The 23,253-nt window shown below is 44.3% G+C and overlaps 2 protein-coding genes across 2 annotated transcripts; one reads left to right on the top strand and one right to left on the bottom strand.

Annotated features, from left to right (window-relative positions):
* Window positions 1–487: 487 nt before the first annotated feature.
* On the top strand, window positions 488–10,662 carry tbce (tubulin folding cofactor E). Its single transcript, XM_088609741.1, has 17 exons — window positions 488–641; window positions 1,289–1,425; window positions 2,292–2,376; window positions 3,084–3,260; window positions 3,446–3,534; window positions 3,913–4,012; window positions 4,650–4,752; window positions 4,984–5,060; window positions 5,164–5,259; window positions 5,562–5,626; window positions 5,905–5,969; window positions 6,131–6,283; window positions 7,090–7,243; window positions 7,707–7,775; window positions 8,109–8,168; window positions 8,604–8,695; window positions 9,419–10,662. Exons 2-17 carry the CDS (start codon window positions 1,296–1,298, stop codon window positions 9,512–9,514), a joined length of 1,611 nt encoding a protein of 536 aa, XP_088465867.1. The 5' UTR covers window positions 488–641; window positions 1,289–1,295; the 3' UTR covers window positions 9,515–10,662.
* Window positions 10,663–10,900: 238 nt separating this feature from the next.
* b3galnt2 (beta-1,3-N-acetylgalactosaminyltransferase 2) lies at window positions 10,901–21,813 on the bottom strand. Its single transcript, XM_088609742.1, has 12 exons — window positions 21,555–21,813; window positions 20,361–20,487; window positions 19,353–19,453; window positions 17,529–17,722; window positions 17,036–17,131; window positions 16,613–16,723; window positions 15,854–15,932; window positions 14,255–14,438; window positions 13,834–13,959; window positions 13,390–13,549; window positions 12,324–12,380; window positions 10,901–12,210 (listed from the first exon to the last, which is right to left on the bottom strand). The coding sequence occupies exons 1-12, from the start codon at window positions 21,658–21,660 to the stop codon at window positions 12,070–12,072; spliced, it is 1,482 nt and encodes a 493-aa protein (XP_088465868.1). The 5' UTR covers window positions 21,661–21,813; the 3' UTR covers window positions 10,901–12,069.
* Window positions 21,814–23,253: the final 1,440 nt, after the last annotated feature.

Genomic DNA, 23,253 nt, shown 5'->3' with positions numbered 1-23,253 from the left:
TCAATATTTGGCAAAATGAATAAAAAAATGTATACCGAAGCAGAAGACTGCTACTACTTTATATTTGATCTTCACATATTCCATTACATCAATAAAGCAATACCACGTTCACATTGTAAATTATTTCTGTTTCCGCAACTTTGACAGCAGGAATCACTTATAAGATTGTTTTTTTTTCTTTATTTTCGGAAGAAAGCAGTCAGAACAGAAAAACAAGATTAAGTCTAAGTCAGCTACTACGGGTTTTTATTCTTAGGAAGTGAACCTCGAGTGAAATGGGTCATTATAAATCAATGATTTTCATTTCATGTCTTTGACACGTTTGAGGGCTGAGCAAACACAAATTTCATGAAAAAAATCTAAAACTCATGTATGCATCCTAGTTACCGTGTAATATTGTGGTGCACACTATTATTGGTAATATTAGCCTTCGACTTTCATGATTTGGATGCACTGTAGCGCGGGGGACCGTATTTCAGGAAACAACGTCGCAAACTAATGACATCATGCACTCCCCTTTCCTAAACCCTAGACTCGTTTTGAAAGGTAATATACATTGCGTAGTTTTTTTGGACGACTGGAGTTTGTTTGCCTTGTTATTATTTTTTGAATGAACCAATGGACAACCATTCCGCATAAAGGTAAAGATTTCTTTCTTTTTTGTTTAATGTAGTGACCTAAACTTGGTAAAATTACGTATGTTCTTTCAGTCGCTGTGTGCCCAGTATCTCAGACACGACTGAGCAATTCATTCTTATCGAAGCATTAATGTGTCGATTTCTCCTTTTTGTTGCCCTTATTGATTAACCAGTGGTTAATGCCCTGCTATGTAGCTCTCGTTATTTCTGCCTTTGCGTTTATAGATTCCTGACCTACAGATGAAGAATCCCTAGCGAATATCTAGATCACCATGTATCAAAAAAGGAAATTGTGCTGTTTCATTGCTCGCAGGATTTTCCATTATTTCTGACCTAACAGCTACATGAACGTTGCTCAGACGCTGTGTCGACTGGTAACTGCATTGATAACAAAAACGCTTGTATTAAAGCAGTTATGAAAACGGTGCATGGTTCTGTTATTGGGTTTGTGATGATGGATGAACCGTTTACATAGCAACTGGGAGGAGCTCGTCGCTCGACAACGCTCTTATGTTATTGTAGATGGTACTGTACGTTGATCGTTGGTACATTAAGGGGGTGGTGGTGTTGTCGTTTATCGTGTGTTATTGCCTTCGGTCAGTTAGGCATCCGTCTCTGACCACTGTTAATCTGCCCTTCTCGTTCCCCAGCGAGCTAATGACCGTCACTGATGCCCAGCTGTCGACCATGAGCGAAGCTGGTCCAGGCGACGCTGTGGGCAGGCGAGTGTCCTGCGATGGAGAACGGGGGACAGTGTGTTATGTTGGCAAAGTCCCTCCCACAGCTGGTGAGCTCGGCGCAGGTCCCAGTGCAAATCTGCGGACTAGAGATAATGACAAAGACGGGTTTATTTTGTTGCCTCTGACGCGCCTGCCCTCGCTGTGACGCATGGATTGGATTCCTTAAAGCCCGATATTACTTGATTTATGGTGGTTTACCCTTGATTATAATAGCTGTCAGGAGAAGTAAAGCCTAGGTTCTATTTGATGATCATGTCAAAGCAAGATTTGTAGACTCTTGTTTGCTTGTTTTGGGACATCTGTGTACATGTATTTCAGCTCTTAAAAAGTCTGATGGGATTTCTAAACGATATCAAACCAATTTCCGAGTTTCAGAACTACCCTCACTCAGGTGTGTTGAATAATGTAAATGATTGTACCTCTACTGAAGGAAAAATTCTGATTGTGTTACAGTGTTATTCCCATGTGTAACAGTTCATCAACAATTTAGCAGCTAGTAAGACCTTTTTAGGCATAAATACAAGTTGAAGAAGGAGAAATGCCCAGATGTGAGGTTCTGTGTACTAGAATTAGATGTATTTCAAGAATGTGTACTGTTGCCCAACCAAACACAGAAAGCAGTCATACACTCAGCAGGTCTTGTATCACACCTGCCCCATGCACAAAAGACTCGCAAAATCAATATGTTGACATGGGAAGCATGGACACAGAATGATGCTTTGGATTTTTGTAGATCAGTCAGACTTCCTCTAGAGTTCGCGTGAAGGTTAAATGACGTAATATAGCGTTTCGTTTTGGCCTTGTACGGTGACATTTTAAACCGGAGTCTTGCTTCGGAGACCCTACCGTATCCTGTTGACCCGCTGTGCTCTCTACCTCCATTTGATGTGTGTTCTTTCCTGGGCAAACACAGGTATCTGGCTGGGTGTGGAATGGGACAACCCAGAGCGTGGCAAGCACGACGGGACCCACGAAGGAGTTCAGTACTTCAAATGCAGGTGTAGTAACCCCTTGAAGCCTTTAGTTTGCCTGTGGTTCTCATGCTGAGGTCTGGGCCTCCGCCCCAGGCTTCCTCAAGGAGGTCATCAGGAAAACCTGACCAGCTGACACCATTTTTTTAAAAAAATTTAGGCTCCCCAGTTATTTTTTGTGATCTCGCCCGTTTTGGAGTCACCAGTTGAGTGTTTGGCTCCTCTCAGCTCACAGCCAGGAACCCCGTGACCGCACACAGGGGAGGGAGCAGCAGTGTAGGCAGGCTCCTTCGATATCAACTTTGCATTCACATATTCGGCATTTTGGATTTTACATTCTGATTTAGGTTTATTTTTGCTGTGGTCATTTATTTAGTGTTTTATTTGATTTGTGAACCAGGGGAAAGTGCGGTCTGGATGGTTGAGGAGAGAACGGAGGCTCGCGCTGTTCTTCTTCTTCTACTTCTAATCTCTTTTTTGTTTTGGTTCCCAATAAAGTTTGATCATCGGCCAGTGAAAGCTGTGTTTTCTCTCATATGAATACCTAAAGCCCTAAACCGAACCCTGGATTTTACAGCTTTATACTTTTCTTTTCCTAAGAGGGAGGATCCGCACTGAATGCAAATGACTCTGGGGGGGAAAATGAGATCCCAGGCAAAAGAGCCAGGACTCTCTGACCTCAATCGTAACACAAATAGCTTTAAAATCCCAGAATGCCTTGTGTTTCCCTGCAGCCATCCGACTGGCGGTTCCTTCATCCGCCCCAGGAAGGCCAGCTTCGGAGTGGACTTCCTGACAGCCCTGAGGCAGCGCTACGAGATGGAGATGGAGCAGGACAGCGCAGAGGAGCTGAAGATCGCCAACAAGCCAGTCGAGCTGGTCGGCTTCGAGACCGTCTGCCAGAAACTGAGGTAGCAGGCAGGCTGGCTTGTATCTGAGCCTGCAAGTACTGTCGCAAGAAAAATCACAAGACTACACTGTGAAAACAAGGTTCTGCCACCTGGCTATGATGTGTCATCTTCACAAAGATATATTCAGGTTTTCTCCTCTCTGTAGGTGTTTAACATCTGCTTCCTTGGTTTTTTGTTTCCCACAGCCAACTAAACTCGCTCGAAGCTGTTTCACTGCAAGGAAGTGAAGTGGCCGGCGCTGGCCCAGATAATGAAATTCAACAGAACACTCCCAGTATCCATTTTATTTAATCCATTGACTTATTATCCATTGTCTGAGTAGTTTTTTTTCTGGTATTCTAATTAATCCATTGCTCCTATTAATTACTTTTCATTGTACTGCAAATGGTGATGAGATACTAGATGTAAAAGGGATAAAACTAGTATTTTTGGGGGTTAGTTAAAAACGTTTTTCTCATTTAAAAAGTTTGGTTGTTTAACAATGGGCAGCCCAGTAGTCTGGACCACTTGGTAAGCAATTCATGTGTATCACCTTCAAGGTATACACGGTTTGTGACACACACGATCTGGTGTGAGCCACAAAGTTTTGTTTTTTAGAACCAACAAATGTTTTGATTCAGCCCAGTCTGATCTCATCTTAACAGTCGCACAGATATCCTGTCTTTAGACTTGTCGGAAAGCTTGCTCGCTTCGTGGGACGATGTGGCCAGCATTACTCGGCAGCTTATAAAGCTGAGAGAGCTTCAGCTGAGGTAGTCATTCTTGTTGGCCTTCCTTGCCGCTTTGTTGGTGATAAAAACAAGCTATTTTAGTTACGCTTTAAGCACGTTAGCTCCCTCAGTAAATTTAATTTCCTGTATTTGACTCTCATCAAGAGCTAGAGAATATAAAAAAGGTTACAAACAAGGGAAGGCCATTCGTCCCATCCAGCCCGCTTGGTCATTAATAGTTAAATGATCCAAGGGTTTCATCCAGCTGCTTCTTGAAAGAAATCAGGGTATCGGCTTCAACAACATGGCTGGCTAGCTTGTTCCACACAGCCGCAACCCTGAAGCTGATAGGATGAATCTGTCAGACATGTGGCACGTGACTCCATTACCGAAACATTGAAAGGCTCTGTGTTTGCTGAAATGTGTTATTATGTTAGAGAAGACGTGGTCAGGATCACATCCCATCACAGAATCACAAGAACACTTCCTGCATGTGAATTAGTTCCTGCACATCTCTTTATAGTAGCAGGGAATCCTTTTCAGTAGCACTCGTAATGTACTGTGCCATATTTGCTTGGAAATTAAGTGTTGCAGCTGCATTAAAGCAATGGATAAGAATAAAAAAATGGTGGTAGAAGAATTTAGTGGCTGATGTTTTCTTCTCAATTTTCACTTTTAGCTACAACAGACTGCATATGCCTGCCAACCCAGCATGTCTCTCTCACTGTTTTGCCAGCCTGAAGGTTCTAGTTCTTAATAGCACTGGGATCACCTGGTCGGAGGTAGGGCTGTACTTTTTCTAGTTCTAAGAGCATGAATGAGAATAACTGATCCTGTACAAACCTGATTAATCCTTTTCACACTCATGTCATAGGATTTAAGTGAAATGGAAGTTCTTTTAGTAAAATGAAAAACTATTTGTTGTAAATATCCCGTTTTTATAATCTCTGATGGAACAAGAAACCACTAAAGGAAGACTTATTTGCCATCTACTGTATGTGTCCCTCTTTTAGGTTCTGGTGTGCGCCCCCATGTGGCCAGTGCTGGAAAAGCTCTGTCTCTCCAGCAATGCCATTACTGTACTGCAGAAGTAAGTTTGTTTTTGGCATTTCACAATTATTGCTCTGATTGCTGAACACATCGCAACATATTCTTTAATTTTTTCTAATTCAGTTATGTGCTTCCTTCAACAGGCCAGTTGATGTTTTGCAGTCCCTGACCTTGTTAGATCTGTCAAAAAACCCCTTAGCAGGTGGAGGTGAACTCCAAAATATTGCACATCTGCCAAAGTAAGATAAAAGTCTTGAACTTCTTTTTACTGGGATAGACCTTTAATCTTTATAAAGTTTCTACCAGAGCTGTTAGTTCCTACACTTCTTGTGCTAACAACTTAATTGTGAGTAACTGTGTGCAAGCTTCCATGACAGTTACAAAGTCTGACTTGTATACTTTTGCTGGGAAGCCTGTGAAAAGTTTCTCTTCACTTCTTCTGTACTACTGCAGTGTTGCCACAAGGAGGTCAAATTAAACTGCAAGTGATTGATGATTGATTGTTGCAATAAATGTTTCACACTCTGTTTTTGTTTCTCAGATTGGAAAAACTCATCCTGTCTAACACTGGACTGTCATCCATACGGTTCAACGATGTGGGTCCTGGTATGTTTAGGATGATTTGTTTTTTACAGCTTCATTTTAAAAATCTGTGAAAAAATATAGACTTTAACTGACGCAAAGAAAATGAATTCTCTAATATAGGATAATAACGTCCAGCCCATGTGATTTTCAGCACCTCTGTTTTTGAAGAAGTTGCATTCTTAGTGCAGAACTATGGTGTATGATCTTTGTGAAGTCTCCTCTTAACCTTAGTCTGAGCAGGTTTGCAACAATCATCATGTCTTAATAGCCTTTCAAAGTTTTCTACAATTTTCTTCCAGGTTGCAAAACGTCAATGTTTCCTTCGCTGAAGTGCCTCGTGGTTGAAAACAACAACATTTCAGAGGTAACTTTCTTCTGTGCCTTAAATAAGATGAGATCGTAATGGCAGCGCTCTGTGGGGAATCACACATTCCACACAGCGGCTTTCTCCCAGATGTCTCTGCCCACACGCTGGGCACTGTGAGGTTCCCCAGCTGAGGCCGGCCTCTTTGTTCTGCTCCTCAGTGGTCGTTTGTGAACGAGCTGGAGAAGCTGCCGAACCTGCAGCAGCTCTCCTGCTTCAACAACCCCCTGATGACAGCAGGGAAAAGCCCAGAGACTGTGAGACAGCTCATCATCGCGAAGGTCGGCGGGCTGCAGCTGCTCAACAAGTCGAAGGTAGAGTGCAGCGGGAGCTGTCTCCTCGGGCGAGCAGTCGGGCTGCGAGTGAGGAGCGGGTCTGATTGACTGGTAGTGGCGGTATCAGAGGAGGAGGGAGTGTATGAATTTGTAAAAATGCTAAACCTAGACAGTCTAATATTTATACTGAGCTTCACACCTCAAGCCTTATTATTTTAGAATTAAGGCCCCCCTACCAAACACTGCCCCCCCCCCGACTGCCACACTGGTTCCGTTCTGCAAGTCTTCACCTCACCAAATGTTTACACAAGTTAGAGGCCACCCTTTCACGGCACTTGTAGGGAATAAAATAGGAATATTTTTATATCCTGTAATTAAACTCCAAATAAAGCAAGCACCTAAAGTAAATAATAAATGAAACCTTGGAGGAAGGGAGTCGAAAGATGCCAAACATGCCGCACGATTGTGAGGGCAGTGTAAAATGGTGGACGCCGGTTACACGCTGCGCTCTTGATCTTGGTCTTTACTTAAACTTTCCGTCACTCGAAAATGGTATTATGGGAGGTTTTTTTTTTCTCTGCAAATCAAATCCTGTGGGACCCAGAGAGGGGATTTGTTTTCTGTAATAATTTCTGCGCCACTACGGCTATGAACATCAGGCGTCTGTGTGCCCATTAGCCTGGCTTCCTCCCTGGTGCACGAGGGTTTGCCCTGTGTCTGCAGCCACACTCGTGTTGTATCGATGCCAGAAGGGCTCTTCTCAGGGTGGCAGGGCTCTGCCGGGTGGTGTGTCAGAGGCCAGCCGCCCTGCTAGGCCTCACTGTGTGTCTGCCTTTGCGGCGCAGATCCAGCCTGTGGAGCGGAGGGGGGCCGAGCTGGATTACCGGAAGATGTTTGGGAGGGTGTGGCTGGAGTGCGGCGGGGACCGCGACCCGGAGCGCGACCGCCCCAGCCGGGCCTTCGCCGCCGAGCACCCGCGCTTCCGGACCCTCATCCAGAGTAGGTGCCGCAGCCACTCTCCCACCGCAGCAACCAAGACAGAGCTCCTGAGGCGATGAGAGACTTCGGCAGCAGCGAAGTTGATTCCAGCTCTCGTTGAGGTTTACCTATTGCAACCATTAACGTTCCTCTTTCAAACTGAGTTCACCCCCTTCGGCATGTTTTGGCAGCAGGTTTAACCAGGAGGCTGCTCCTTAACCAAGCAGGTTCAGCCGAAACATAATATATTTTAATAATGTATTAATATACTACTCGGTAAACATTCACAAAGCATCTGGACAGCATTCCTGGATGTTGTTATTCCTAGTTGAATGTATTCTGGTGTTTTTGTACAATATATTGACTGTTCCTGCTGTTGAAGATGAAAGTCCTCTCTGCTGTATCGGATCTGCAGCATGGTGTGAACGATGGGCTTTGGAAGGCGGTTTACAGAAATAACATCGGAGATCTTTTTCCATTTCAGAATACGGCGCACCAGAAGAGGGTGAACTGAAACAACAGCAACCATTTGCACTGAAGAATCAGTTGCTCAGTAAGTCGCCCTGTTGTTTTCATCAGGCTTGGTCCTGGCAAACTGCTGCCAATGAGCCTTTTTGTGTTTAAAGGAAGTTAACAGGCTCCTGCCAACAAGATGATGCAGTACTTCTTTAAAAAGTCATGTCTGCTGCTGATTTCATTCAAGCAAAAGTACTTTGTGATAAGGACTGAATGTTTTATGATGTAGTATCTCAAAGATGCTCTAAATAACCACCTCCACCCTTCAATATTCTATGCATTTGAAATGAATTACAATAGGATTTAACCTACTTTATGTCTTTAAATGACAAAACTCAAATCAAATTCCTTTTGTTTTGTCTTTTCAAAGCTATAACTTTTGTTTGCCCAGACGTGACGGAAAAGAAACCCATTGAAAAGAAGCTTCCAGGTAAACAGTCTTCTTGGCAGTGATGTTCACAAGATCTCTCAGCGCCAGGATTATTCTTCAGACCCACACAATCGCTCTCAGACAGAGAGAGACTCTCAGCTGCTGCACATCCAGGACACCGAGATGGCCTTGTCCATGGGTGAACCGCAGTGTTTGGATAGAATCACCTATAACAGATTCACCATGTAAAGCAACTAGTCAAACAGAGACCCCTGAGAACCACAGCCCAGCCAGCTTTACAGAGAACTCAGGCTCGTCAAGGTTTGAGGTCTATATAACATTTGCAGAACAGCGGTTAAGCCTGGCGTGGGGAGCTCTTTGTCAAGCCATCCCTGTTTGGTGTGTACACAGGCGGTCCTGGTTAGTTATGTAGTTGAATTGCAGGATCTAACCTAATGAAAAGCGTGCTGATTCGCCTCTCGATGCTGCTTGCAGACTCCATGAACATCCAGAAGGTGAAGGGGCTGCTGTTCCGGCTGCTCAAGGTGCCCGGTGCTGAACTGAGGCTCTCGTACACCAGCTCAAAGGTACGGGCCGGGCCACCTCGGGTCTTCTCCTGTTGCAAGCACCTTGGCAGTTCAAGAGCTCTTGTTTATTTGTTGAATTGCGACTGAAGGTTAGGTGTTAGGGGTTACTCTTATGATCTCCTCCTATTGAGTAGTATACAAAGTGTTTAACACCACACACAAAACATTTTACAATATAGTTTCTATTTCAGTCATTATTTTATCTAAACCAACTGGTCAAGGACATGAGAAGATAAGGGATGCTGGGGTTTTAAAGGGGAACTGCAGTCCAATCTCTCAGTCTTGGTGGCAAGTTGGCCTTCTAGAAAAAAAATCAAATTTCCAATCAAGCACAAAATTGGGAACTTTGTGAAGTACTGTAAGTCACCATTTTGTCACAAACTCGCATTCGAGTTCTGAATCGCAGAACATGGCATTGTGCATACCTGAAAATTTAATCTATTTTGGTTTTACAGGTTACTGTGTACATTTTACATTTTACTTTTATAAAATGCATTCATCAATGCTGATTCTTTCTAACCCCCCCAACTATTAAAATCGGAATGCAGTTCTCCTTTAAGCAGAGTAGTTTCACAGTGTTCTGTGAATGATCAGACGGGTATGCATTTACACTCAGTACTGAAATTTCATGCTCATGGAAGAGTTGAAGAGTTGAAATGCTCTTTTTCTCCTCCTGCTGTTGTGGCTTGTTCAGAAAGGCTCACCTTTCGCTCTTTTCTTCAGATGGAGGGCAAAGAAATTGAAATCGATAATGACCTGAAGCCTCTGCAGTTCTACTCTATTGAAGATGGAGACAGAGTACTTGTACGCTGGTCTTGATGGCAAATAGTTCAGTGACACGGACACTACAGCCCCCAGATAGGAAATCCTGCTTATGTGGTCTAAGCAAAATACCTTTATTGCTGCCATTAGGTAAGAGGCACTTGTGTAGTAGACCGTCTGCTGTGACTTACCCCTTTCTGCTTTTAAGCGTGGTTTTATGTTTAGCAATTATGACTACCAATTGCTATTAAAAATTGCTCTATAACTGTCCAGTGTAAAAGGAAGACCTGCTTCTTACAATGTTCCATAGATGTAGCAGCTGTTAAAGCTCATGAGTGCATACTGCAATGATTTATTTAAAGACTGTGTACTTGTGCTCACTTCATGAACCATGACGAGTAAATATCCAAGTCACTGCATTGCGCAGTTAAAACCTTGAATTGCTAAGAAAAGAAAACCATGCTCATACATTTATAGCAATTAGTAAAATTCTGGTCTTCTGATTAAAAGAGTGAATGTTTCAAGTCCCTACTGTATCATCATCAAAGCACCATATGAATATTTTGATCTAGAACTCAGTGGCTGTGGTAGCCTTTGGACTTAATGAAAAGCACTTCACTAATGTAACTGATTTCTAACCAAGCAAGTGGTTTGGCTTTCATTTAGGCTAAATGTAAAAAACACAAATGCAATGTGAATTCATTGTAAGTGCTTTCCTACACATTTTGTGCATGCATACAGCAGAAGTCTTTTACAAGCTAGGAAATGCAGTTCAAGCTCAGGAGTAGGCAACATTCACAGGAAGAAACCTATAAATCAATTTTCCACTAATGTAAGAACCTTTTGTTTGTTGTGTTTGATGTACAGTTGTAGAATATGAAACCAGCTTCAGTTACCAAGCATGTTTTCTGGTGCCAAAGTACCAAGATATTTCACTTCCCCTTCAAGGTGCACCATTTCAATGTCTTAGTACAGCCCCTACCAGTAAGTTGTGGCTGACAATAGCTGCTGTCTCTCGGGTCATTTTGAATGGCAGTCATTAATCCTTAATAGTCATTCTGCCCTTATATAAAGCACAGTACACAGATCAAATGAAACCAGATACTGTATGGGTTGTTTTTCATATAAATCAATTTTCCACTAATGTAAGAACCTTTTGTTTGTTTAATATATTAAAAATGTACAAATAAAAAAATTAAAATGAAGTTTCCACTGACGCCTCTACAAAAGACTCCTCTAACACCGAGCTACCAATTTGACAGGAAGATGTTCATCATCTACTGCCTAGTTACCTTCCTCTATACCAGCCGCTTGATTTTAACTGTTTCAAACTTAATCTGATACATTATTCATCAACACGATGGAATTAAGTTGGTCACACCCATGCACACAGTGGAGTAAGCAACTTTTCCTGAAGAATTAGCAATTAAACAATCTAAAAGATTGTGTACAGTTTCAAAAATATATTTATTAGCATTAATATAAACTACTGCATACATTCTCAGGTATTTGCCTTTTAATATAAAGTGTCTTTACATTTGTTTTTCAAAACCATGGGAACAGTTTGACCATATTATTGCTGAATGAGGGAAGAAAGGTGGGGAAGAAAACAAGAATTCACTTTAAAGTCCCTTTTCACTTGACAAAGCATTTAAATAAAGCTACAAAGCCGCTTCGGATTGTATTTAAATTGGGCTTGATTGCCTTCCTGGGATGCCTTTGGTAAAGTTAAACGGAAAAGTGTTTGACGTACAGTTGTAGAATATGAAACCAGCTTCAGTTACCAGGCATGTTTTCTGGTGCCAAAGTACCAAGATATTTCACTTCCCCTTCAAGGTGCACCATTTCAATGTCTTAGTACAGCCCCTACCAGTAAGTTGTGGCTGACAATAGCTGCTGTCTCTCGGGTCATTTTGAATGGCAGTCATTAATCCTTAATAGTCATTCTGCCCTTATATAAAGCACAGTACACAGATGATCAGATGAAACCAGATACTGTATGGGTTGTTTTTCCTGTGCTGTCCACTTAAAATAACAGGACAGGGGTCAGGTCAAGCCACTCCTTTGCAGCTGGGTTTGAACCCCGACGCTGAGAAACGGGCCCTGGCTCGCAGATTTATCACGTGCTTCAATCAGAAACCCAACATCAGTATAACAGCACAACTCAGGTGTGTGTGAGAGACAGGATGGACTGCTGATGAACAAGACTGCTTACCGCCATCATGGGGCACACCCAGCAAGGCCCAGAAAGGCAGGCAGGGGGTTAAAATCATTGGGGCTTGCCTGTATTTTCTCTTCATCCCAAGGAACAGCACAAGCATTTACTACCAAAGGAATTCCAGAAAATAAAAATGAATTCCATAACCTTTTCAGCTGCTTGCTACTAGTTCGGTGACAATCCAATTTCAGATTCTTAAATGTGGCCTAAGTCATTCAGACCTGGCACAATTAAGTCCAGTGCCCCATGAAGAGGTGTTAAAAAAACATTCCTACTGGTAGACACGGTGAAGTCACTCTCAGAAAATGAACCTCCTCAGCGGAAGGTCTCAAAGGAGAGCAAGATACCTCTGGACTGCGCCCGGGCACACAGCCGTGCCGGCAGGCTCCCAGACTCACTGATCGTCTCCGGGACAGCCGCAAGGATCCCCGCAGGTGCTCCGCCGGCGCCACAGCAAGAGCAGCTCCGCGGGAGAGTGCTGAGGGGAGGACAGCATGTCCGCGTGACAGTCCTTCTCGCACAGCCAGCCCGGGTCCTGACCCCGGAGAGACGAGAGAGAGGGGGGGGCAAACCTCATTACCCCTGAAACAGCGAAGGGACGTCGGCTGGAAGCAGCAACCTTTTCAAGCTGCACGCCACTGGACTAACCTGAAATTTTCGAGGCCCTATCGCTGCCATCCATATACCCATGCTGACATCTTCACCCTACAATGAACAACACCCGTTGGAGAGGGAAAAAAAACAAATTTCGGGTGTTCAAACATTATCAATACAAAAAATAATTCCTTAATATCCTTCTAAATGTAAAAAATGGTTAAAATAACAAAATCAATTCTAGTAGGATAAAAGGGTTTAAAACGGTTATACAATAGCACTTAAAGGACATCTTTAAGTGATCTGGGGAGAGGCCTGACGAGAGGGGGGGGCCGTGGGTCTTGTTTTTGTTAGTGGGTTTACAATTCCTCACCTTTTGGAACGGCTTTCCCTTCACAAGTCAGGGCCCGACCTTGATCAATGTTGACTCATCTAATAGTTTGCAGGAATAACTGTAATTTGAGCTGATAACTGGTTGCCATCCACGAAGCCTTTAGTTGTCTCAGGAGATTGTTACTTATTTATTATGGGATAAACACGATTTACATCACGTGACGCAAGTTTCAGTTTTGCATCACTATTTCTAGCCCTGGAGAGATTAGTTGCGGTGGGAGAACGCCTCGCCAGAACGTGAGATTTTGACAGCGTCATAGACGTTCTCGCAAATCGCAAAGCACGCAAAGCCCCCGTGTGGGAATTTGTACGAATGGTAGTGTACTGCAGTGCTGTGCTTATAGTTTAACGATTGTTTGCGTAGTAATTTAAATGTGGTACTGGCACGATTTATATGCACAATGCCAACATGTTCACGCAGTTTCCAAAGTACGTTACAGTTTTTTTCTTTTTTCAATGGCATATACTATAGTGAGTGTTATTCACCATAATATTCTGGCTTTCTTACTATCGTAGGCCTACTTTATTCAGTTTGATGGCGTTCATGGTGAGGTTTACATTGTGTGCTGTCATGACATTCAGAATAACACAATTAACTTTTACTTCGTTTGGACATTTATAACTCCAGTAATTTAAAACCAGTTTTCAGGGGCCCAGAAAGACCGTCTGCCCTGGGACTCTTGCTGGCTCTCAGCGCCCCTGACAGGGGACAGGGACGTTTTAGTACCTGGTAGGCCTTCAGCCGTTCAGCATCGTCTGCGAGCCACTGGATGAGATCCTGCGAGGCGACGTAGCCAGAGCCACAGGTGAACGCAGGATAGGCTGGGCTGGCATACTCCAGCTCCTGCCACTTCCCAGTGCGGTCCACTGCCCAGCTCTGTCTGAAACTGCACAGGATACCGACGCTGAGAGAGCTCTCACCCTGAACACTGAACCCTGAACCGCCCCCCCCCCGGCCCCGTCAGCAAGGGCACACTCCCCCGACACGAGAACAAACACACACACAATCCCCCGACACCAGGGTACGACACTCCATACTGGGCTGTCTCAGAAAATGTGCTGGAATTATGCAGAAGAGCCAAATTCAATCATTCACATGACGCATGCGTTATCTGTAAGGTAAATGGAGAGAGCATCCGTGCTATCCTGCTGTACTACCGGTTGTACTCACTTCCCCCACCAAAAATTCCTCCTCCTCAGCCCTTTGTGGTCTATCTTCATTAACACCGCGTCTACGTCGATGTAACAGTCATCATCCGTCTTCAGAAGCAGATCAAAGTCTGCATTCCTCACAGCCCTGGTGGAAGGAAAATCGGTATCGAGTTAAAACCCCTGTTCCCCTTCCCTTTTAAATTGCTTTGGCTATTTAATGAGATTGGAAAAATAAATCTAGCAACCAGCACCACATCCTTGGTGACTTGACCTTCCAATCACATGCACTATAATATTCCGTTAGGAAAGGGCTAAAATAATGAAGAACATTCTCCCTTAGAGAACCATCCCAGTATTTAATCAAGAACTTAATCTTCTACCTGGAGAGTGCAGCAGACATTTCAATACATGCCTGTCCCCCAGGACTCGTGGAGCCCTACCATTTGTAGAACTGCAGCAGTTTAGAAGGCACATTTCTGTACGTGTCCACCACATCGACGAAGACCATGTCTCCATGCTGGTGGCTCTCCCTCTGCAGAGCAGCGTCCTCCTCTAGCAGGGCTTCAGCATGACTCTTCACCCGCCCGGGCCGTCCCCTCAGCATCTCCGCCAGGCCCTCCGTGTCTGGAGCACAAGAAGACGAAAGAGGTTCTTGACAACAGGAGACGTTTAGCTACTTGGATGCCAGCAGATCGCCCATCAGGGTCTCATCCAGGAGCTCCTTGAAAGAAGTCAGGACATCCGCTCCAACAGCACGGCTGGGCAGCCTGTTGCAAACTCCTACCACCCTCTGTGTAAAAAACACCTTGTGTTCTCATCAGCTTTAATTTAATTTGGCCCATCTAGCCCATTTGAGCATTAGTAGTTAACTGATCCATGGACTTCTTCCAATGCCTTTGCAGATTTTCGATATTTAACTCGGCTTCCATCTTACTTCTGGTCAAAACTAAAAAAACGGTTCCTTTACCCTTTCCAAACAGGACATTCCTTAAAACCTGAGAAGATATCTGATCACTCCTCCTACAGATCAACAATATCTTTTTTGTAATATGGTAACTAAATCTATATACAACACTGTAAATGAGGTTGTACTACAGTACTGAATAATTTTGCAAAAACAGGATAGCCTTCTGCAAACCCAAAACCATAAACTGGATGAAGCAGTTAGAAAATGCATGGATGTACAGATATCCCTTGATTTAAAACGGATTTTAACTATTTCCCAAATAATTTATTTGATTTTGAGAACAATGGTCAGATGGAATTAATTCTTTGATTTAAATGCCACGCTTAACTATAAATATGGAAATGCCCTCTCAAAAGATATCTAAGTATTTTTCCTAGCATGGCCTCTTCTTGCAGTCTCATTTTAAATTAATCACATGCGTGTTAGCGTGCTGAAGAAACATCATTATCAGATGGTTAAGTTATTTTATACTTCAAGTTTCTTCACATATGATTCCAAATTAACATTCTCATCTGAATTCAGTCACATACATACACGTCGATGGTCAGGCGAGATTTGGTTTGAAGATGAGGATTATTTGTTTCAATCAATTGCTGCATTGATCCGCTGAGTCCAGTGTACTTTTGTTCTATGTCTGAGATGGCACATTTGAAAAGTGATTGATTAAACTAAAGAAACGTGAACACACTCAGGCCTGAAAACAAAGACTTCCAGAGTTCATCACTTGGTCACGAAACTGAAACCGAATTGTTTCTTGCACTGCAGCTACAGTGCTCGAGCTCTGCGTTTTAATATGGGCCCTACAGATCAAGTAAAACTCAACAATATTCTCAACATCATGTGAAATCGGAGACAACTGGCTTTTTTTTTTTTTTCGTCTTACTTTTCAGGGAACATTAAAGGTTACGAGAGAAAACAAAAGCAAACCGCTCGGTCAGGGTTTCACCTCCAAGCTCCTGAAATATGTTCAGCTACATTAACAAGCTCCATGAACACAATGCCTTTACAATTTTCAAGAATCGACCAGTTCAATCGGCACCACCCTGGAAGTTTCGTGGAGAGGTGGACTCACCATACACGGTGAACGTGAACCCTCCAGCCAGGCCAGGGACCCCCTGAGTGCTCCGATGTGGTAAGATGCCATCCTCCAGCTGAAACACACAAGGGCAATCATTTCCATCGCTCCACAGAGCTTGGTCACCCATCCAGCCATTTTATCCCGTACTGGGTCGCGTACAGGGAGCTGGAGTCTATCCCAGCAAGCAAGGAGCACAAGGCAGGGTACACCTTGGATGGGACGCCAGTCCATCGCAGGGCACACACGGACAAGTACACACACCCACACCACCCGGAGGAACCCCCAGTGAACCCGGGGAGAACATACAAACTCCTCACAGACAGCACCCCAGCTCCTGGGCCCCAGGCGCAGCGACACAGCAATGCTGTCGCCCCGGGAGCTTTTCAGTGCACAAAAAAACACCGAACGAAAAGTAAAGATGTTAAATCCTTCATTTTCAAAATAAATCACTTAACCTGGTTAAAAAAGTCCAGACTGTTGCCTTCTGTTAAGCAGAAGAGAGTATGGGACCCCCACAATGCTGGTCCCCACTAATACAGCTGGGCGAACTGGATCAGCTGGGGTACAGTACGGCTCTCAAGATACAGCGGCAGTGTCTGTAGCGGGGATTCGAACCCACAACCCTCCAGTTACGAGTCCAAATGCATATCCACTATGCCATGCCAACCACTGCCCTATTTAATTGGTGACTTAATTATATATCTGTTTAACGTTCTGAAAAAAAAAGAATGAAGAATGGTCAAGACCACGTACTGGAGAAACTCTCACCACCCCACCCCCGCTGTTAAACTGCACTGCAGAGACGTTGGCTGTGATGAGGCTCTCCGAGTCCACACTCTCCCAGACCAGCGTGCCTTCGAACCCCTGGGGACAAGACCAGCGAAAAGCCACGGTCACACCAGGACAGCCTTCTGACAATGTTCACACTCCTGAACTGGATCAGTCCACACACAGATCACAACACCCGCGCTTGATCTGGTGTGAGCCAAACACAAAACAGATCTTTGCCATATTCAACTGTCCACTGCCTAACAAAAAAAATCACCTAAAGCATTATTCTCCTTCAGTCAGGTACAGTATTGGCAAAGGACTTTAAATTAGTTTCCATTTCTGATGGGTTTCCCGGCCTCTGGATCACACCGCCACCTACAGTACGACCGGAAGCTGCAGACTCACCTTTGGCAGGATGAACTGCTCCACTGGTTTGTACCAGACCCCGTTCACACTGACCCCAAAGCTGATTGGGCTGAACCGGGCTGTAACGATCGCTTCCTGAGAAAGAGAAACAAAGCAGGCCTGCCACTGGAGCCACAGCAGGAGACAAGGCGAGGATTTTGGGCATCGACCACCCAGGTTATATTTTCTTTGCACTGTGTTTGAAAGGTGATGGTCGAGGTGGGAGGGAACATGAATGAATAGCCTTTTGCACTCTGGTTAATTAGAGAACTGCCTTCACACAATTTTCTCACAGCTACATGCAGCCCTGAGTCTGGGAAAGGCGAAAGGGGTGAATTGCTTCTACATGTTGAATAACTTCAGGCATGTTCTGAAATACCAGAAAAGGCCTCTATGGCCACAGAATTATCCCGCACTTGCTGAACGGGACACATCCGCTTCTCGGTCCAGCAGCTGGGACCTGCAGCAGGAAGGGGCAAGGAGAAGCTCTCACCTCCTGCTCCAGCTGGAAGAGCCTGACGGTGACGTTCCTCCTGAACCCCTGATCGGGCCCGTCGGGGAACACCCCCAGCCGCGTGATCACAATGGGGTGCAGGACTTTGAAGTCCAGGCTGACAACCGGGGCCTCCGAGGCAGAGAGGACAGAGGCATCCGGCATGGACAGGATTTCAGTTTCCTGCCCAGTCACTGGGATTAAGAGCGACAGACATGAGGCAATGACTGACCACAGCATCCCTTTTTTAACTCAGTGTCCGCCAATTAACTCTCACATACCTGCCACAGCAGCACAATCAGTTCACTGTAGGTTATTACACAGCTGAGCAAATGGTACATTTAGTTATGAGTACTACAGCTCAGTTATAACTCATGGCCACGATGCACAAGTCCTAAACTGCATAAGCAACATCCCATCTACAGACATCTTTTTCAGGATAATCACTTGGAAAAATATTTTTTTTAAAAACCCACAAGCACCACGATATCAATGAGAACGGCAACTCCGCATATTTTGTTCAAGAAAGAAAAAAAATCAAAAGCACTGAGTATAGACGCCAAGAGCTTAATGAAAAGCACAAGGCTGTTAAAGAAGCAATATATTTTTGCTTTTTACATTTTGGGTATGAGCTGCTTCTCTGTGCCTCTAGACTAAAGCCAGTCTAAGACAGTGGAGTTAGTGAGCCAGATGTTTTTCAGTTGCTAGGGGCAGCCGAGAGTGAAGTGCTTTCCAGAGCAATGCTGAATTTCGATAAATTTCCTTGCTAATTAAATGATTAATTCTGCAGTCTTGTCGGTGCAAAACAAAGAACTCGGCCTCACTGAAAAATTGCTATTGGAAACTGTCAAAGTCAACACACAGCCTGATCCTGACCCTGACTTCAAAAGGACTCGAAGACAGGGCTCATGTTTATTTGTTCAATCACACAAAACACTGCAATCTTCCAGTGCAAGGCTGCTCTGTGCATTTTATTCTGCCCTAATGTGCTTAAAAAGACAATTTAAACTTAAAAGACTTCACACGGATGTACACGCAAAAGATTCAAACTGACTGTCAGCTACCAAAGGCAGCGCAGGGTGGCCACAAGGACAACTGAACCGAATATTCTGGGAACATTTATTTTTATTAACCACTGGGACACAGCTGAAGAATAACTAGAATCATACCCATTTAGTTCCAGCCCAGCTGTGGTGATTTAAGTGCAATTTAGCTGGGGGATTCTGCCTTACAATGCAGAATGAAGAACAATGCGTTTGCCCCAGGCGCTTACAGGCAACAACACGAGATACACAGCACTGCTCTGAAGCTCACGAAGTTAGCGCACCCCTTCCTTCCTGCCCCAGACGAATATTGACAGGTGTGTGCCTGCTCTCATGTCTCACGTTTCGTGTTTAACCTAGGGAGACCTTGCTCTGCACCAATAATAAAACATCCAACCTGCGTGAGAGCCAAGCAAGAAAGCAGACCTCTGCTTTGATCTCGGAGGGTTAAATATTTAGTTCTAGTTCTGCAACCTGTATAATTTTTCATGCAAGTCCCAGAGTGCAGTTCACTTTGAACATACAGGATGGAGAGAAGTCAAAAGACAATCGGACCACACCTGCACCTGTGAGCGTATGAACTCTCAGCGCTGTTCTATAAAGTTACGGGGTGCAATGCCCATCTCCCTGCCGGCATGGTGAATCACGGCCTGTTCCCTCAATCCCAGAAGACTGGCCTTGCTCAGCGGGATTGTGCGTGACTGGAGACTCGTTCACAGTTCGCCCTGCCCTAGGCCCTCACTGCCAGCGGAGAGTCCCGAGCTGGAAGGGGAGCACTCACCTGGCTCAGTAAGGTTGAGCAGGGTGCAGGAGTACGGGTCCTCTCTGTCCTCTTCCGGCACAGCACAGCCATGAGTCCCAATGATGAACTTCACCGCCACCCTGCAGACCAGCACAGCAGAGAGGCTCATGCAGGGCCACGCCCCAGCCAGCAACAACCCCACCCTTCCTTTCCATCTTTAGACAACGCCAAACCGTCAACGCTCGCGGGGGGATAAACTGATGCCAGCAGGAAAAAACTCGCAGGCAAGACGCTCCAAACGGTGCTGCGTTAATGACCCACTGAGAAGGGGTTCCTTGGAGCAGTGGTGTGTAAGGAGCCAAATAAGTCGGTGCTCTGTCACACCACATCTCAAACAGCCCCACATGCGTCACTAGGGCAACAGAAGCTGCTGGGAAAACTCCTGCAAGGGGCCATTTCCAATGACTGGCTCGAGAATCGACGGGCCTGGGAATCGATGTGTGCTGTAAGCGTGCCCATCGTCGAGCGCATGCGATTCTCTGCGCTCTGCTGCCAAGTCAGACAGCCCGTTTAAACTTGGCAGCTCTCTGGCAATAACTCACGTTGTAAAGGCACTGTTTCACTGAGGAGGGCTGAGAGAGCCATACCTCTGTCCTGCTGTCCCGAATGCCTGACCTACACCGACACAAGCACAGACACTGGGAAGAAGTGATATTGCCTGGGGGATGTTAAACCGTCAGAAAGGTATATTCTCACAGGTACAGGAAAATAGGGCAGAGGTGCAGGGATAAGATAATGTGCCAGCTGGACGTTAACGGATGTCGCTAGAACGTTAATTACAAATTACTGAGTGAAATTAATTTCCAATAGGAAATTCAACATCCCGTTTCTTCTCGTAGCGCAGGAAAGGTCTTTGGCGAACTCACTGGGGACAGCACCACAGAAGTGCCCCCGCTGCCGGCCACAGGGGAAAGTCCCACCTGACAAGGATCGATCATTGCCCTCATTTGCAATCTGCAGAAAATGACATTAAAACTCAATACGCACCGGTGTCGGAAATGAGGGTGCTGTCGGAGGTACCCAAGCCAAGTATTTCTTATCGCCTCCCTGAGACCATGATGATGTCTTGCGGACAGCACTCCGACAAGAAGCTCGCAAGAAGTACACTCCTGACCTATTTGTAAGACACCAAGAAGCCCAGTTTCGACATTAAGCGCAAAATACCGTTTTTATTTATTTCAGCATTTATGCATTTGCCACCAAAGTACGGACACCAGTTCCTTATAATGCTTCATTAAAAACGCCCTTTAAACTTTACAACTGTTCAATACCTGGCGTCATGTTGGGATGTGTTATTTGGCGTTTTTACACCAACAAGAACAGTCATCAGAAAACGGGCATGGATATATGACCTTTATTTTAAAACAGCCCAATGCAATCCATATACAGACAAAAGGGAGAGGTGTATGATGCCTTTTAAGATTTTTCATACTCCTGACGAAGGCAAATGTTGCAACAAAACTGCTGAATTAAAACTACTACGCTAAAGATCTGCATTTCCGAGATGTAAATATAGTTAATAGTAAAATATTTCGTATAAGTTTTTTTCACTCCCGTACAAGTAACTCAATAAACAAATCGCAGCGCCAGTGCAATTTATAAACTAGCGAACTCGACGGAATTTTTTATTTTTAGGGACGTCTACAGCTGTCGCTTCATCTCCCAGATTTCTGAATACTAAAGAGAGCTGTACTAGAAGTGACCGTCACAAGGAGTAAAAAGTCAACTTTAAACTTCTCACTTACTTTTAATCGCACGATGTGCTATTCGTGCAATAGATACATAGTAATTTGTGCATTTTAAAACGATGTGGACAGCCCACGTTCTATTTATGTCCACTGGACAAGGGATATATCGTGTTTTCCTCTCTTGCAAAATTTGATCTGAAAACGTCAGCAACTAGCGTTACAGAATAACAAAAAGTAACAGTATCAAACCGCAGCCTAACTTTAGCAAGACGTTTGTGCGTTTGCTAGAATACAGCAAATGCAAAAATCGAAGAGCTCAAGGTCGAACACAAGACTAAACTAAAACGGCTTGAGATCAATCATCGTAGTAAAAAAGCACAGAGCCAAAAACAAAACATAAGAGACAACCGAGCAAGAAAAGCAAAGCGATATCACTTTCTGTTACGTGCTTTATCAAAAGTTCAAGTTCAAAACTGATAGCAACACTACATACCTGAATGCAGGAGATCCAAAAAGGAGGCGGTTCTGCTTATTACCAACCAAAGATGCACCGCTACCGCGACAACACACGGGCACAAGAGCAACGCTAGGCTTCGCATGGACAGCCTCGTTGGTATAAATCCCGGCGTTTAATTTTGTATGAATTAGCAAGCTCCACGGGACCACCTCGACCCACACAACTCAGTTCCTCAACATAATACACGCCGAAACCCCCATGTCTCCCGGTGCGTTGCTCTGTGGAAGAGGAACGTACAGCCAATAGGAAGAGGGCTTGCAAACCCTGTGCCTTCTGGGACTTGTAGTCCCTCTCCAATGACTCGAGCCACGATCGCGCAAGACTTGGGAGGTACTTTCAACTCAACACCTGCTCCCAGGACCCTTAGCTAGAGCTAAGCTTTTGAATTACCCCCCTAAACTGACAGCAGTTAATGAAAACAAAAGAATCGACGTCAAAATGAAACAACCTAGTAAATGTTTATTATTTTTAAATAAATAGTTAAATACTTTTTTGGTTAATAATAATAATAATAATAATAATTTTACATAAAGTTATCTTCTCAGAGCAAAGCACTTTACAGGACAAGTTAAAAAAAACAGTTAAAACAGACACCACACCAATTAAATAAAAGCCTTTCTAAAGAAGAAGTTCAATCGGAGAAGGTTACTCTGATTTCCTTCGGGAATTCAGAATCAGGGTGTAGCGAGAGTCACACATAGGTGACCCAGGGAGACAAACAGGAGACCAGAATCAGATGAATGAAGACTGGCAGGTGGGGAGTAGGAAGATAATTTCAGATAGGTACCCATCTAAGCCTTGAAGGTAGAGGAGTGTAATGCCATTTGTACAGGCGCGTTGGAATACTTCACTTTCACATTCTTCACGGGCGGCAGGAGCATTTTGAAGTCGTCACCTAATCTGACAGGAAGCCAGTGCAAGGGCTCCAGGACAGGAGTAATGAGATCACTTGCATTAGACCTGGTCAGGATTCTGGCTGCTGAATTCTGGACATACTGAGGTGAGTTCAGTGTGGCTCTAGACACCCCAGTGAGCAGGGCTTTACAGTAATCAATTCTGGAAAAGACAAATGTATTGACATTTGACAACTTTTGTGTTACAGTCAGAGACAATGTAGGACATAGTCTGCCATTGCTTTTTGAAATGGAAGAATGTTTTTACAATATTTTGCATGTGGGTCAAACGTCAAGCTTCAATCAAATATCACCCCCCGTTCTTCAATTTAGATTGAAACTCAAAGTCAGAACTATCCACAGATAAGGTTACTGCATTGGTTTTACATAGTTGAGAGTTGCTAGGTGCAGAGAAGCACGACTTCAGTCTTGTCACAGCTCAAATGAAGGACATTTTTAGTCATCCAGGATGTTATGTCAGAGATGCAATTAGTGCAGAAACTGCTACTTCAGTGTCAGGTTGAGTGTGGACGTAGATTTGAGTATCATCAGCATAGACATGATCATTCAGACTGATTTTAGTAACTGACGTGGGAACATGTAAATGCTCAAAAGTAGGGGGCCCAGCTTCAGGCACCGAAGAACACCAGACGTAACAAACCCAACATCAGAACTGAAACCCTCAAGAGAGACAAAGAGACAAAAGTCTCAAGACGAGAAAGTAAGACATCACAATTAAGTGTCCAAAGCAGCACTGAGGTCAAGGAGAACAAGGATAGTCA

Source organism: Lepisosteus platostomus, chromosome 17, assembly GCF_059453375.1.
Source record: "Lepisosteus platostomus isolate fLepPlt1 chromosome 17, fLepPlt1.hap1, whole genome shotgun sequence".
NCBI classification, from domain to species: domain Eukaryota; kingdom Metazoa; phylum Chordata; class Actinopteri; order Semionotiformes; family Lepisosteidae; genus Lepisosteus; species Lepisosteus platostomus.
This window is presented reverse-complemented; position numbering and strand designations above follow the sequence as displayed.